The sequence below is a fragment of the Eschrichtius robustus genome, chromosome 4 (assembly GCF_028021215.1).
Source record: "Eschrichtius robustus isolate mEscRob2 chromosome 4, mEscRob2.pri, whole genome shotgun sequence".
NCBI classification, from domain to species: Eukaryota; Metazoa; Chordata; class Mammalia; order Artiodactyla; family Eschrichtiidae; genus Eschrichtius; species Eschrichtius robustus.
The window spans coordinates 115,597,947-115,612,863 of record NC_090827.1 but is presented as its reverse complement, the minus strand read 5'-3'; the positions used below and the strand labels follow the sequence as shown (position 1 = coordinate 115,612,863).

At 46.8% G+C, this 14,917-nt stretch overlaps 1 protein-coding gene across 2 annotated transcripts in view; it reads right to left on the bottom strand.

Moving 5' to 3' along the window:
- STK32B (serine/threonine kinase 32B) overlaps positions 1-14,917 on the bottom strand; it is a 344,720-nt gene that overhangs the window by 215,487 nt on the left and 114,316 nt on the right. For both annotated transcript variants that reach the window (XM_068543234.1, XM_068543236.1), the window contains exon 3: positions 11,347-11,498. In XM_068543234.1, the coding sequence (XP_068399335.1) occupies positions 11,347-11,498 (152 nt within the window). The remainder of the gene's footprint in view (positions 1-11,346; positions 11,499-14,917) is intronic.

The window sequence follows — 14,917 nt, the reverse complement described above, 5'->3', positions numbered from 1 at the left end:
ATTTTCATTAAGCCCATGATTCTTTGGATTTGATCACACAGTCTGGGTCATTCTGCTCTGCTTCTCAGAGTTGGCTGTGCTTGGGCCCAGTTCTCACCCCCACAGGGCAGGCTGCAGTGGTCCAATCTCACACTCACAGAGCAGGAGAGACAATTCAGGCTACTGGCTGTCATAATGGTTAAGCAGCAAAAAGTCTTCCTTAAATGAAACCAAATGTAGAACATTACGAAACAGGAACGCAGAATGAGGCAGGACAGAGGCCTGGTCCCTACACATTCAGCCCCATCAGCCCCAAGTAACCTCTAAGGAACTTCCTGGGTCCCCCAGGGCTCCAGGGAAACCAGTGGATAGAGTCTAAGGCCTTCAGGCCACGGAGGAGAAAACTGTATCCAGAGAAGGAAGGTATCAAATTTCAAGTGAGTGGATAAGATCCCAATGGCAGGTCTCAGTTTTCCCTCTGAAATTCCCACACAATTTCCAAAGACTTTTATCGCATCAGCTAGAAAAATGGAGGTGGTGCCACGTTCTGGAAAGTGTAAGTTCTGGGTGAATCCCGGCTCTATCCTGTTAACTGTGGGGCCCTATACAATCAATCACTCAGCTTCTCCGAGCCTCAGTTTCCCCATGTGTAATAACACCTGCCGTGGGGGCTTGCTGTGAGCATTGGGTGCCGTGAAATCCCCAAGGTGCCACTTGGTCAGGGAGTCTCCCCGATGCCACAAAGGATGCCAAGCTTCCTCTTCCTTTACAATGTCAGTTTCCTGTGCACGTGCACTCCCTTCCCAGCGCTTGCCAGAACCTTGAATTGTCCATGTTTTTATAAAGTTGTTGGAGTTTTGCCTGTCTCCTGTCCAGACTGGAAAAGGGGGTGCTCCACGCAGGTGAGGCCATGCCTATTTTGCTCTGCGCATATCACCAGCACTTAGGACCATGCCCAGCACGCATAACAGGCGCTTAATAAACAGGCGCTGAATGAATGAACTTGTGAACCTAAAGGCAGTGGGCGCTGGTGCAGAGCGCTAGCCCAATGCACAGTCTGCTTACTTACAGCCCCGAACCCCTCTGAGCCTCAATTGTCTCTCTGCAAAATGGAGAGGCACAGCAGCTCTTGACAAGGCCGTGGGAACAATGAACAGGAGGACTCATGTGGAACACTCAGCACAAGCCAGGTACCCAGCAAGTGCTTAATAAAGGTTCACTATTAGAACTGCTACCATCATTACCCATCAGAATATAAAAGGTCACTTTCCTTCCTCAGCTTCACAGACTTACTCTGGATCAGAGGTAGGGGGTGGAAACACCATTTGTTCAGATTAGCAAAATCATTTCTATCGGGTTTAGAAGACTAAAGGGTTCGATCTTGGTTTTGGTTTCCAGGTCAGTGTGGGTCGGTGGGAGTGAAGAACCAAGGTGGCTGCCATATATGGCTCTCTGAATATCACGTGCTGGGGAGGCAGGACATTTATTCATTCAATCCTTCATTCAGCAGGTACTTACTGAGCATCTCTTTGATGCCAAGACATGTTTCTGAGCGCTGGGAAGGAGAAGTGAAAATGCAGACGAGTCTGCACTCCTGGAGCCCTTCCTTCGTGTGTGTGTGTGTGTGTGTGTGTGTGTAGGAGACACAGAAAAATAAACAAGATGAATAAGTAAAATGTATCACGTGTTACAGGATGAAAAGTACCATAGCACATAAAGCAAGGAAGAGGGTTAGTGGGTTAGGGGCTGCCAGCCAGGGTGGGGAGGAGCTTATGATTTTAAATTGGGTGGTCAGTGAAAGAGCTCAAATAGGAGGTAACATTTGAGAAAGATCTGCAGGAAGTGAAGGTGTGAGCCCTGCAGGTGTCTAGAGAAAGTAGTCCCAAGCAGAGGAAACACCGGTGCAAAGACCAGGAGTAGGGGTGGAAGCGGGGAGTGGGGATGGGGGGTTGTGTGCCCAGCTGTTGGAAGAACATGGGGAGCTGCCATGTGACTTTCAAACACTTGAGGAACAAGGGCGCCACAGTCTCCAATTTAATTAAGCTCACTACAGCGGGTAAATACTTCCCAAATGTATTACGTTCTAATGCAATTTTTGTTATCGCTTTGGGATATGAACTTAACATAAAATTGCTCCTCACTGAGCATCCGTCGTCTTTATCTGCAGTCCTTACATGTATAACCGCGTTCACTGCCTTCCACTGGCAATTTCACGCACACAAACTGTGCATGGGATTTACAGGCTATTACCCATCCTTCAGTTTTTCTCAGAAGGAAGTATAATAATGTATATCTCGCTAACAAATTATCATTTCCATAGGGCTTTCATTCACTGGTCCTCATGTGATTTGGACTTCACAAAGCATGGAAGGGAGGGAGGTATTATCCCCATTTTACAGATGAGGAAACTGAGGCTTTCCAAGAATACAGTCCTAGGAAGGGGAAGGACCATTTTTTGTCCAGTATCCAACTACTGTATTTCTTCTTTTTAATTCCTCTCAAGGTATCGCTTTCATTGCTTATTCATCTTAGGTTCATGAGGCTTATCCCCGGGCCTGGCTCCCAGAAGTTGGTTTAGGAAGAGCAAAAGCTTTGGTGTTAGATCTGGGTCTATCAGGGTGGTGCTGGAGCTGGCTCATACTGGCTCATGAGAATTGCTGAATTTTCAGAAATTTTATAAGCTGGTCAACATGCTGTTAGTTTGAAATCAACCATGTCTTGGTCTGTTTGTGCTGCTAGAATAGAATACTATAGACTGGGTGGCTTATAAACAACAGAAATTCCTTTCTCACAATTCTGGAGGCTGGAAGTCCAAGATCAAGGTGCGGACAGATTTGGTGTCTGGTGAGCATCAGCCTTCTGGCTCATAGATGGTTGTCTTCTTGCTGTGTCCTCACATGGCAGAAGGGGAAGGAGTGAGGGAGCTCTCTGGGGCCTCTTGTAGGGGCAGTAATCCCATTAATGAAGGCTCCACCCTCATGACCTAATCATCTCCCAAAGGCCCCCACCTCCAGATACCATGCCATTGAGGGGCTAGGGATTCAGCATACAAATTTTGGGAAGACACATACATTAAGTCTAGAGCAGGCCATGATGGGAGTATTTACACCATGGAAATCAGCTGACTCTACAAATCAGGACTTGCTTTTTGTCCTCTTGGACAGCTGTTAAGCCTTTCCTGGTACATTGTTGCCTCTAATTCCAGCGCTGCCTCTCGTCAGCTACGTAAGCTTACGCAAGTTATTTAACCCACCAGTCCTCTGCTTCCCCAACTGTACGCTGGGGATAAGAACATCCACCTTGTAAGATGATTCTGAAGATTAACCAGGATAAAATAGGAAAAGAGCCATGTACCATAGGTGATCCATGAAGGATAGTGTTACCAATATTTTAGGCATTGATGAAGTGTGGGAAGACTTTAATGATTCCCCAAGGACCAAGGAGAGTCTTAATTACAGGAAAACATGTGGGAAGCATGAGGAGCAGTCAGAGAAATGGGCACAAGAAGGTGCCATGGGGGGGGGCAGAAGGTGGGGAATCAGAGGGCCCCAAAGACCACCAGTGGGTCCAAGTGAGTCCTGGCTTTCCTTCTGACCTTGGGCAAACTCCATGCCCTTCCTGATTGATTGCTGGATCCACCCCCTTCACCCACAGGAATTGTCTGATACACCAGGGCCCAACTCCACCTTCCTCGAGCCCTGGAGTTACACAGCATGACCTCTGGCTCCTCATCCATCCCTTTCCACAGTTCAGTGCTGACGCCCTGGATGTCAGAATGCAGCTGGGACATCTTGTAATCCACACTCACCCCCTTAAGAATAACACACCTAAGAAATCTGCCATCTTGAAAGCACAAACTGAAGTTACCAGTGATGTTAACAAATCTTGGAATAGAAAAGGATGAGAAAAGGACCCTGGATGAGTCAGCACCACCTCTTGTGCCCTTTTATTAAGGGAGTTACCATGGTGATGGAGACTAAAGAAGATGATACTAATTGGAACTGGGAAAAAACCCATGAGCATTTCCCATCTATGACCTCCAGGACATGGTGGACATTGGTAATCTCTATATTTTTTAAGTTACCCAGGACCCCAAAGGACAGTGACTACTCAAGATGGAAGGAAGAGAGCAGGGGAGCAGGGTCAGCTGTTGCTTTAAGGTCTGTCCTCTCTCATCTGTAAGCTCTGTAAAGAAGGAGAGTGACTGTCTCGCTCATTGTTCTATCACTGATGCCAACACAGGGTTTGGCATGTTGTAGGTCCTTAACAAACACTGAATGAATTAATTTATTGAACACTGGATGCTGGGAATACAGAGGTGAATAAAGCATGGTCCCATTCCCCAAGTGGCTCACTGCTAATGGAAGAAACAGATGTACAGATAGATAAATGTGATTGAGCTGCTTTGTACTGCAACCGAGTGCAGAAGAAAGCACTGCCAGTTGAGGCCTGGGTGGCAATCCTGAGGCAGCTCGATAGAGGAAGTGGTGCCTGGCTTATAGACTTTAAAAGGCAGTAGCCATAAGGATTTTCTTCTCTGGATCCTTAAAAATTAAGACAGTGCCTGGTACCCAGTAAGAGTCCAATAAATATCTATTTAATGAATGAATACTTGTGGGGGCAGAAGTTCTCAAAGAGAACAAAGGGGAGACGGTGTTCCAGGCAGAAGGAACAGCATGTGCAAAGGCCCGGAGGGCTGATGACAGCAAGATGAATTACAGGTGCCCCTAATCAGTTAGTATGGCTGGGACAAAAACGCACCAAGATGGTAGCAGGGGTGGGTGTCAGGAGGAGAGACTGACATAATGTCAGAGGCCAGGGCATGGAGAGACATTTATTCTGTGGGCTTTGGGGAGCCATTGCAGAATTCTAATCAGAGAGTGGGCTCGGATTTGCACTTTGATAAGACTTGCCCTGTGCTATAGACTGTGCTTATGTCCCCTCCCCCAATTCATATGTTGAAACTCTAGTCTCCAATGTGATGGAGATAGAGCTTTCGGGGGTAATTAGGTCATGAGGGTGGAACCCTCATGATGGGATTAGTGCCCTTACACTAGAAGAGGCAAGAGAGAGCTCTCTCTCTCTCCCCCAGGTGAAGGCACAGCAGGAAGACAGCCGTCTCTACACCAGGAAAAGGGTCTTCATCAGAACTTGACCATGCTGGTACCCTGATCTCAGACTTCTCAGCCTGCAGAACTGTGAGAAATAAATGTCTTTTAAGGCCCCCAGTCTATGGTAGTCTGTTACAGCGACCTGAGCTGACCAAGACACCCTGCGTGGGGAAAACTGGTGATGGCTGAGTGTTGAAATGCTGGTTGGGAGGTTGCAGCAATACTCAAGGCCAAAGATAATTAGTTTTATGGAAATGAAGCTGCTCAGTGACTGGTGATTATTTGTAAAGGGCTTCTATCCTTCATCAGAGGTCCCTGAGGGACCTTCTGTCTCTGTCCTCCCCCCAACCTCCTTTCCTGCCCCCTTGCTTCAGACAGATCAGCTCCACCTTTAAACACCTTACATAGTTTTACTCTAATCAAAGGTCTCAATGCTTAAGAAAAACTAGCCACTAATTTAAGTGATTCTTTCTTGCCTGAGAGTGGCTCATAGAGACCTATGTTTTGACTCAGCCTTCCGCTACTCAGAGAAGGTTCCAGAAACACTTGCTATGAGAACAGTTTAAACTGATTGCAGGTATCTGTTCTCATCCTATCCTGCCAGGTATCTGTCCTCACAGTTAATTCAGCAGCAAACAGGGCAGGGGAGGCACTGCCTAGTTATAAATAGAACATTTTAACAGTATAGTAAATATAGTCAATCTGGTAAGCAGAATTGGATTTTGAAAATACAGTCTGAAAACACAATGAACTACCTACCTACTACAATGTAATCAGGATAAAAATCTAGTACCGAAATCTCGACTCATCTTCCAACAGTCAGCATGTCCTCATATTCCCCGCTGGAAGAGAAGGAGAGAACTGGTCCAGCCAGCCCCAGACTAACCTGAAAGACGGGTGCTAATCGTATCAACAGCAGTGGAGGTCCCTGATCCAGCGGTCACCTCATGCCTGGGACCATGTGGATGCTTGTTACGTATTACCCCATTTGGTCCTTACAGCAACTCTAAGATGTGGTCATCTTTTCATTTCCATTTTCCAAATAAGGAAACTGAGACACAGGGGGGAGAATCAAATCACTCTCAAGGCCTCTGTATTAGTCTGCTCAGGTTGCCATAACAAAATACCACTGCCTGGGAGGCTGAAGCAGCGGAAGTTAGTGTATTCTCACACAGTTCTGGAGACTGGAAGTCCAAGATCAGGGTCTGGGCATGGTCGTGTTCCAGTGAGGGTTCTCCTCCTGGTTTGCAGACAGCCCCCTTCTTGCTATGTCCTCACATGGCAGAGACTCGCTCTCTCTCCATCTTCTTACAAGGCCACCATCCTTTCGGATTAGGGTTCCACCCTAATGACCGCGTATAACCTTAATAGCCACCTAAAGATCCTGTCTCCAGATATAGTCATATTGGGGGTTAGTCATACTGTGGGGCGGGGAGGGGGTGGGGAGGCAACACAATTCCAGAGTAGCCGCTTTGCCTACAAGAGGCAGAGCTGTCATTAGAACCTGGGACGTCGGACCTCAGAGCCCGAGTGTTGAAACTCTCCCCGCCATCTCTCCCCTCCCCATCTCTCCCCTCCCCTCCTCTCCCACTCCCCACCTCTCCAGGGCTCCCGCTAGTGTACAGCCCTCTTCTCTGGGGTGTGATTTTTCATTGCCTTTTTCCTTTGCCCCAGTTGTCTTAAGCCCCAGAGAGCAAAACAGCTTTGCTTCAGAACAGGTGAAAATATTGCACTTGACAACTCCACCTGGATCGTCACAGGCTTGGGAGCACCCATCATTCATTCTTTAGAGGGCAAATTGTCGTGAAAACTAATCAGTGCCCGGCCTTTGCCTTTGGCAGTTATAGAGCATGTCAGCAAAAGAGAAGAATGACAAGGGGCGTAGTCAGGCTTTCCAAGGCTGCGATAATTCACCCTCCGTGTAATGAGATGAAAAGCTGACGTATAATTAATTTAAAGCAGTGGTGTCCTTATGAACCTGACAAGCAATTCCACACCACGCTCCCTCCTAGCAGGGTAAGGGAGGCAGCCAAACAGAAGCCCAGCAGGAGGGGCTCCATGCAGGGAGGAAGGGGGTGTGGTGGGCTAAGCAGGGTAGGGTCAGGGCCTTCTCACAGCAGCCATGGTAGAAGGGTTGTGAATGTGGGCCATGATGCCAGACAGCCTGGGTTCAAGTCCCATCTCCTCCATTTATTAGTGGCGTGACTCAGTTACCCCATCTGTAAAATGGGGACAATAATAATAGGATGATAGTAGGAAACTAAAGAGGCCGTTAGGAGGATTAATAGCAGTTAAAGAAGACACTTATCAAGTACCTAATAAACGTTAGTCGTATTTCCCTACAAGAACTGGAAACCTCGGGGCACACTGGACGGCCTTGAGTTTGAATCGCAATTCCGTTGATTCAGGTAAGATCATGAACTGCTTTGAGCCCTGCTTTACTTCTTTGAGAAATGGGGCCCAAACCCCTTGTCCCGCAGGGCTGTTATGAAGACTCCAGCACAAGGATATAATGTCTGGGTGGCAGGTGCCAATCACGTGGTGGGCACAGTCACTACTGTTTTCTGGAAACAGCTCCCAACCTCCCTCTGCAGATTCCTAAGACTCAGGTGGGACCAACCTCCTGGCCCCTTCTCCACTGCTTTAGGAATGGGCACATGACCAGGTCAATCACGCCCGTGACCCTCAGCCTCTGCTGTGGCTGTTCAGCTAGTAGAAGTAGGAAAACCATCAGTCAGCATGAGTCGTGGCTCTGAAACACAGCCAGCACAGGGGAAAGCAGGAGATACAGACTGAAGTCAGCTGGAATTCTAGACTTTTTAGGTATTAAACCCAAGAAATTCCCTTTGGTGCTGAAGCAAGTTTAAGTTTCTGCCCCTTGAGCCACACAGTATATAAAGTACTCAGTACTGCCCAGTGAATTAAGGACCCTCTCCTTTTCACTTATAGCTGGAAGGAGCATTATCTATCTCTCTCTCTATCTCTCTCTATCTATCTATCATCCATCTATTATCATATGTAGGTATACACATGCACACACACACGCATATATACATAACCTCTTACAGTAAACAATATTTTCATTTACAGAAGATATACTGTCATATCTTTTCCTATCAGTTAACTCTCAAAACAGTGCTAGCAGTAAACAAGGTATTATTTTCACCATTAGCCGGTGAAAACTTGAGGCCAAAGAGTTGGAGACTCCAAAATCAAGCAGCAGGTTCTATCCTTTCTTGCTTATGATGGGAATACAATGCCCTAAGAGGCCAACGTGCACAGGGAGCTTTCCCATTGACCCAGCACTTACATGGAATTAAAGGGAGTCTGTCATTAATCTGTTGGCATCTTGGAGACCATGAACGCAGCATCGAAAAACGGTCCTAAAAAGGGAGGATGCCAACACAACCTCCCTCCTTCAACACACATCACAGTCCAGATGTACATCCCATGCCCTTACCCGGTCTAAGGAGTCTCCCCTGAAACAGTTCAAGCTCAGAGATCTTCACCTCTGCATTATTTACATTGGCAAGATAATTAGAAAAAGCCCTAAATAACCTATACGACAGGTTAGACGTTAGATGTCTTATTGAACTTCTCCACAGTGGAAGGTTATGTAGCCATTAAAAATGATTTACAGAAAGTTTGTAGTAAGGAGATAATGCTCCTACTAGACAATTAATTTGAAAAAGCAAAATCCAACATTGTTATGCATGGTTTTATATCAATGACATTTACAGTCATATTGATATGAGAAAAGAAGTATAAAAAGAATTACACACCGAAATGTAATCTGGTGGTGGTAGGATTCTGGATAATTGTTGCCTTCTTATGTATGTCATTTTCTGTATTTTGCAATGAACAAATGTTGCTTTTCCGATTAGAAATGATGCAGCCACGGTGGAAAATAGTACGGAGATTCCTCAAAAAATTAAGAATATAAGTAACATATGATCCAGCTGTCCCAATTCTGGGTATTTATCCAAAGAATACAAAAACATTAATTTGAAAAGATATTTGCACTCCCACGTTCCTTGCAGTGCTATGTATAATAGTGAAGATACGGTAAACACCTAAGTGCCCATCAACGGACAAATGGATAAAGAAGATGTGGTATATATATACAACTGATTACTACTCTGCCATAAAAATATAGATGAAATCTTGCCATTTGAAACAACATGAATAGAATTTGACGGTTGTTATGCTAAGGTAAATACGTCAGATGGAGAAAGACAAATATTGTATGACTTTACTCATATGCGGAATATAAAAAGCAAACAAACAAAAAATAAAGGAACAAAGCAGATCAATCAAAAACAAACACGTGGGGCTTCCCTGGTGGCGCAGTGGTTGAGAGTCTGCCTGCTAGTGCGGGGGACACGGGTTCGAGCCGTGGTCTGGGAGGATCCCACATGCCGCGGGGCGGCTGGGCCAGTGAGCCACAGCTGCTGAGCCTGCGCGTCTGGAGCCTGTGCTCCGCAGCAAGAGAGGCCGCGATAGTGAGAGGCCCGCGCACCGCGATGAAGAGTGGCCCCCACTTGCCGCGGCTGGAGGGGGCCCTCACACGGAGGCAAGGACCCAACACAGCCAAAAATAAATTAATTAATTTAAAAAAAAAATGAGTAAAATTGAAAAATCCCTTTAAAAAAAAAACCAAACCAAAACAAAACAAACACGTACATACATACTGAGAATAGAGTAGCGGTTACCAGAGGGAAAGGGATGGGCTGGGGGAAGGGGAGTGAAATGGGTAAAGGGAATCAACTGTATGGTGATGAATGGAAACTTAATTTTTGGTGATGAGCACACTGTAGGGTATACGGAAGTAGAAATATAATGCTGTACACATGAAATTTATATAATGTCATAAACCAAATGTTACCGCAATAAAAAATAAATTTCCTCGTACAGCAATCAAAACATGAAGAGGTTTATTTCCCCCAAATAACTGAAGTGTTTGGGTGGCTGGAGACATGACAAACGCACACTTGTTACCCAGATTCTAGTGTATGACACACAGTATGGCTTTTGCCCACAGAAATGCCCAAGTCTGAGGCATCTGCCAGGCAGACCTGGATTTTCTCAAACAGGACAACTGATGTCCCTCCTTGTCCTATCACCCAATGTTCAGAGTGCTTCTATCTATGAAGGGCAAGAGAAACAACTGGTGATATTAGGGATTCAGGCTAGGCTAGACTTCCCCATCAGAAAAGATGCTTTTAAGATCAAAAATCTGTCAACTGAGATGCAGAATGAAACTGTCAGATTTTGCTTCCTAGAATAGCCTGTCCTCTCCCCTTCAACAAAATCCAGCTCAGGAAACATTTATTTATTAAGTGCCCCCAACATGTCTGAGGCTGTATTAGACTCCCAGAAACAAAGAACCAGGAAACAGCCTTTGTTTTCAAGGAGCAAGTGATTTCTTAGTAAGGACAGATAAATAAACAATAATTTGGGTTCAAGGTGATGCAGGTTATGTTGGGTCAAGCACAGGTCAAGGCGGAGCCATGAGGAGTGTTCACCCAGCCTGTGGGGCAGCGAAGGCTCCTCGCCTAAGTACCTGAAAAGCTGAACCAAAGGAATGCACAGCAGTTGGTCAGAGGAAGCTGGGGAGACAGGAAGGTGGAAGTCTCAGGAAGAGGAGACTTCACATGCAAAGACACAGAGGCACGAAACAACCAGCAAAGTGGCAAATCTAGGACACAAATTAAAGCAGAGATGATAGTCAGGGGTGGGAGGGAGAGAAAGTTCCAGAACATGGCTCCTAGTGGGCCTCGTCGGCCAGATTCAAAACTTGGAATTTAGCATGTCCACACTGGGCAGCCATCCTAAGTGGAGTAAAACATCACCTCCTGATGTTCATGGCAAGTCCTTCTTGCCATGAACACTGTGGGCGTAATTTTCTAAAACGTTAAATTCCCCTTAGAAGACTCCATTTGGCAGCCTCTTATAACATTCTACATGTGTTCTCAAACATACAAAAACCTTCCCTTGTAAACCGATTTCAACTCTGATTCAGCAGGTAAGAGGACCGAATGAAAATTAAGCATACGCTTAATGATTTCATCGGAAAATGTACTCTACCGAATAGTCATCAGAAAGCGTACCCAACGAAATATTCAAAAGAATATTTGAACCCAGAAAACTTCATTTCTTTCTCTCTACAGTACAGAAGCTTCCTTCCAGCAGAGCCGTATTTGCATTTGGCCCCCATAATGAGGACTTCACCGGAGCCCTGGATGGAATCACTCACCACAGATTGACCAAGAAAGGATGCTCCAGCCCCTGCATGATCTGGAGCTCCCGGAAGACGTTCCGGACTTCATCCCTCTCGATGCACTTCTGCTTGTTCATGTACTTCATTGCGTACATTTTCTTAGTGTCTCGCTTCTGCACGATGCAGACCTGAGTGACAGCCAAAAGGGAGAACGTTCAGGCCAACGTTTCAAAGGAACAAAAAGGCAGCCCCTCACGGCATCCCCACTCCTGGGTTCAAGTCTTGGTTCTGAAATCTTGCTAGTGGAGCAGCGCTGGCTATGCCACAGCCTCTCCAATATTTGCAAAATGGAAGAGCTGGACCAGATTCACCTGTTGATCAGGTATTTACACTAAGTAAGTGCTGAAAAAGCAGCTGCAGAAACAGCAGGGGGAAGAGGCAGCCCTGCACTCAAGGAGCTCATAGCCCGGGGGGAAAACACACAGATGCACCAATATCTACGACGCTGAGATACACGTTTCTGTGCCTCCCGTGGCCCCCGCCCTCCCCACTTCCGCTCACACCTCCATCGCCAGCCCCGCTTCTCTTTGCCCGACGATGCTGTCTGCCAGCAGAGCCCGCGTTGCTGTAGCAGACTGGCGATGCCAAAGAGTTAAGGTCCACAGAAGCAACACTCGGCCCATGCAGGCAGCTGGGGCATCTACACCCCAGGCCCCTTGTCCATCCCACGGCTCCCAGAGTTTGAGAGTTTGCCCACAGGGCTAACTGGCTTGACGGCACACCCTTACCAGCAGCCTCCTGCCTTTCCTTCCCTGACTCACTTCCCAACTCACTACCTGTGCCTTCTTCCTCTCCAGGGCCCTTGGGGAGACCCAAACTAAGGCACATGAGCCCTGGGGGAGCAAAGGAGAAGTGGTGGCAGCAATGGTGGCAGCTCCTGTACTGAGCACTCTACTTTGGGAGGCTGAGCAAACTGTCTCCTTGATAATCTCACGTAACCCTCACAAGAACCTTGCGAATAAAGGCTCCATCTTCCCTTGAGCGCGAGGAAGCTGCAGCCCCGTGTGCACTAGTTAACTTGCCCAGAGTTCAACAAGCCCCTCGGTGTCAGGACAGTGATTCAAACCCACAACAGTCTGATTTTTGAGTGACGCCCTTACTCACAAGGGGCAGCGCTGGGAGGGGGGACCTGCTGTCAGAGAAGGCTCTCTCGAGGCACTAATGCCAGAGGGTGGGCATGAAAGGATGGAAAGATGGCAAAGGCAAAAGAAGAGGCTTTTAGGGGAAAGGAAAGATATAAAGGAGGACATGGAGCCTTAGGACACCCGGCAAGGAGTATGGTGTGGCTGGAAAAAAGTAGCAGAGTGAGCATGTACTGTATTCCCAACATCCTGATGGGGAATTGTATTCATTTCCTCGGGCTGCCATAACAAAGTACCACAAACTGGGGGCTCAAAACAACAGAAATTTACTGTCTCACAGTTCTGGAGCCAGAAGCTCCAAATTAAGGTGTTGCCAGGGCCACGTCCCCTCTGCAGGCTCTCAGGGAGGATCTTTCTTTGCCTCTTCTAATTTCTGGGGGCTGTTATCAATCCTTGATGCCCCCTGCTAGCAGCTACATCAGGTGAATTTGGGGGCGGATACTATGCAACCCAGTACAGTAACTAGTTTTATTACCCTCACTTGACAGATAAAGGAAGAGAAGCACAGAAAGATTTTAGACCTTCCTCACGCCTCAGGACTCAAACCCAGGCTCTCTGCCTTCCCGGGACGCACCAATGATGCATCCTCCCTGGGAACAGGTCTGTGATAGAGAACGCAAGGGATATGGTTACGGGCCTGGGAATTCGGGGTTTTCTCTGGGCGTCCCAAGTTGGTCTTCTATTGGAAATTGGACCCCTTTTGCTCCGACGTGCTATGAATCTGAGGCAGATACAAGACGGTGGGGAAAAGCCTGAATTCCAATTCCCACTTTGGTTCTTGCTGCCTTTCTGAGCTTCTGTCTCAGCATCTGTCTGAACTGAGTTATCAAAGCCCACCCTGCCCCACTGGGGTGAAACTAAATGAGGCCAAGGAAGTGGGAGTGGCCGGCTGTGTCTGGGGGATGATAAATGTCACCCGAATCTCAATGTCTTAAGAAGCACATTTCATGAAATCTCCAAAAGAATGCTTTTCCAGGCAGTACGATTAGTGGCATGAGGTTGAAGGCCCAAGAATTTTACCAGTGAACTTGAAAATATAAAACCACAGAAGGCAAAGGTGTGCTGGACAAAAGCCCCTTGGGGCCCTGGTTCGCAGGAATCTGAAGAGAGATTTCCAGAGCCCTGAGACCCACGTCCGCAGGCAGACACGCAGGGGGCAGATCATTCCACTAATTAGTGTTTCTCATCTCTCTCACTACTCATTTGCTTTCTCAGAAGAGATGTGGAGTAGACATGGTCTCTGCCAGAGCTGGGAGCCCTGAAGTCCAGTTGGCTGCATCATCTCGAAAAGCTGAGGCTGTGATTCCACGGAGTCTGGGCAATGCCCCCGTCAGAGGAAGACCCCTCCCAGCCCCAGCTCTTGTTGGTATGACTGACGATGGGCAAAGGTGCTGAGAGATGGCTCTCACCTCCCGGGGCGGGGTAGGGGGGTGGGCAGGAAGGAGGAGGGTGACCTCATAGCAGCTCAGAGACAGCTCAGGAACTAGAAGAGACTCTTCAAAATGGGATTAGAATTCTGGCTTTCAAAGCAGAGCTCAGGATTTGAATAGGGTTTGGAGGTCTGACTTTGGGTACCAGATAAGGAAGAGAGGTTGGTACAGGACGTTGCCTGGAGCTTGAAGGCTTGGATTTACAAGTCAAAGAAGAGGTTGAGGCCTGGGGTCTTGGCCAGCTCCATGCTGATGAAAAGGTGTGGCTGGCCATCTGTATATCTTCTTTGGAGAAATGTCTATTTAGGTCTTCTGCCCATTTCTGGACTGGGCTGTTTGTTTTTTTGATGTTGAGCTGCATAAGCTGCTTGTATATTTTGCAGATTAATCCTTTATCAGTTGCTTTGTTTGCAAATATTTTCTCCCATTCTGAGGGTTGTCTTTTCATCTCGTTTATGGTTTCCATTCCTGTGCAAAAGCTTTTAAGTTTCATTAAGTCCCATTTGTTTATTTTTGTTTTTATTTCCATTTCTCTAGGAGGTGGGTCAAAAAGGATCTTGCTGTGATTTATGTCATAGAGTGTTTTGCCTATGTTTTCCTCTAAGAGTTAAAGGATGCTCAACATCACTAATCATTAGAGAAATGCAAATCAAAATCACAATGAGGTATCACCTCACACCGGTCAGAATGGCCATCATCAAAAAATCTACAAACAATAAATGCTGGAGAGGGTGTGGAGAAAAGGGAACCCTCTTGCACTGTTGGTAGGAATGTAAATTGATACAGCCACTATGGAGAACAGTACGGAGGTTCCTTAAAAAACTAAAAATAAAACTACCATATGACCCAGCTATCCCACTACTGGGCATATACCCTGAGAAAACCATAATTCAAAAAGACACATGTACCACAATGTTCATTGCAACACTATTTACAATAGCAAGGACATGGAAGCAACCTAAGTGTCCATCGACA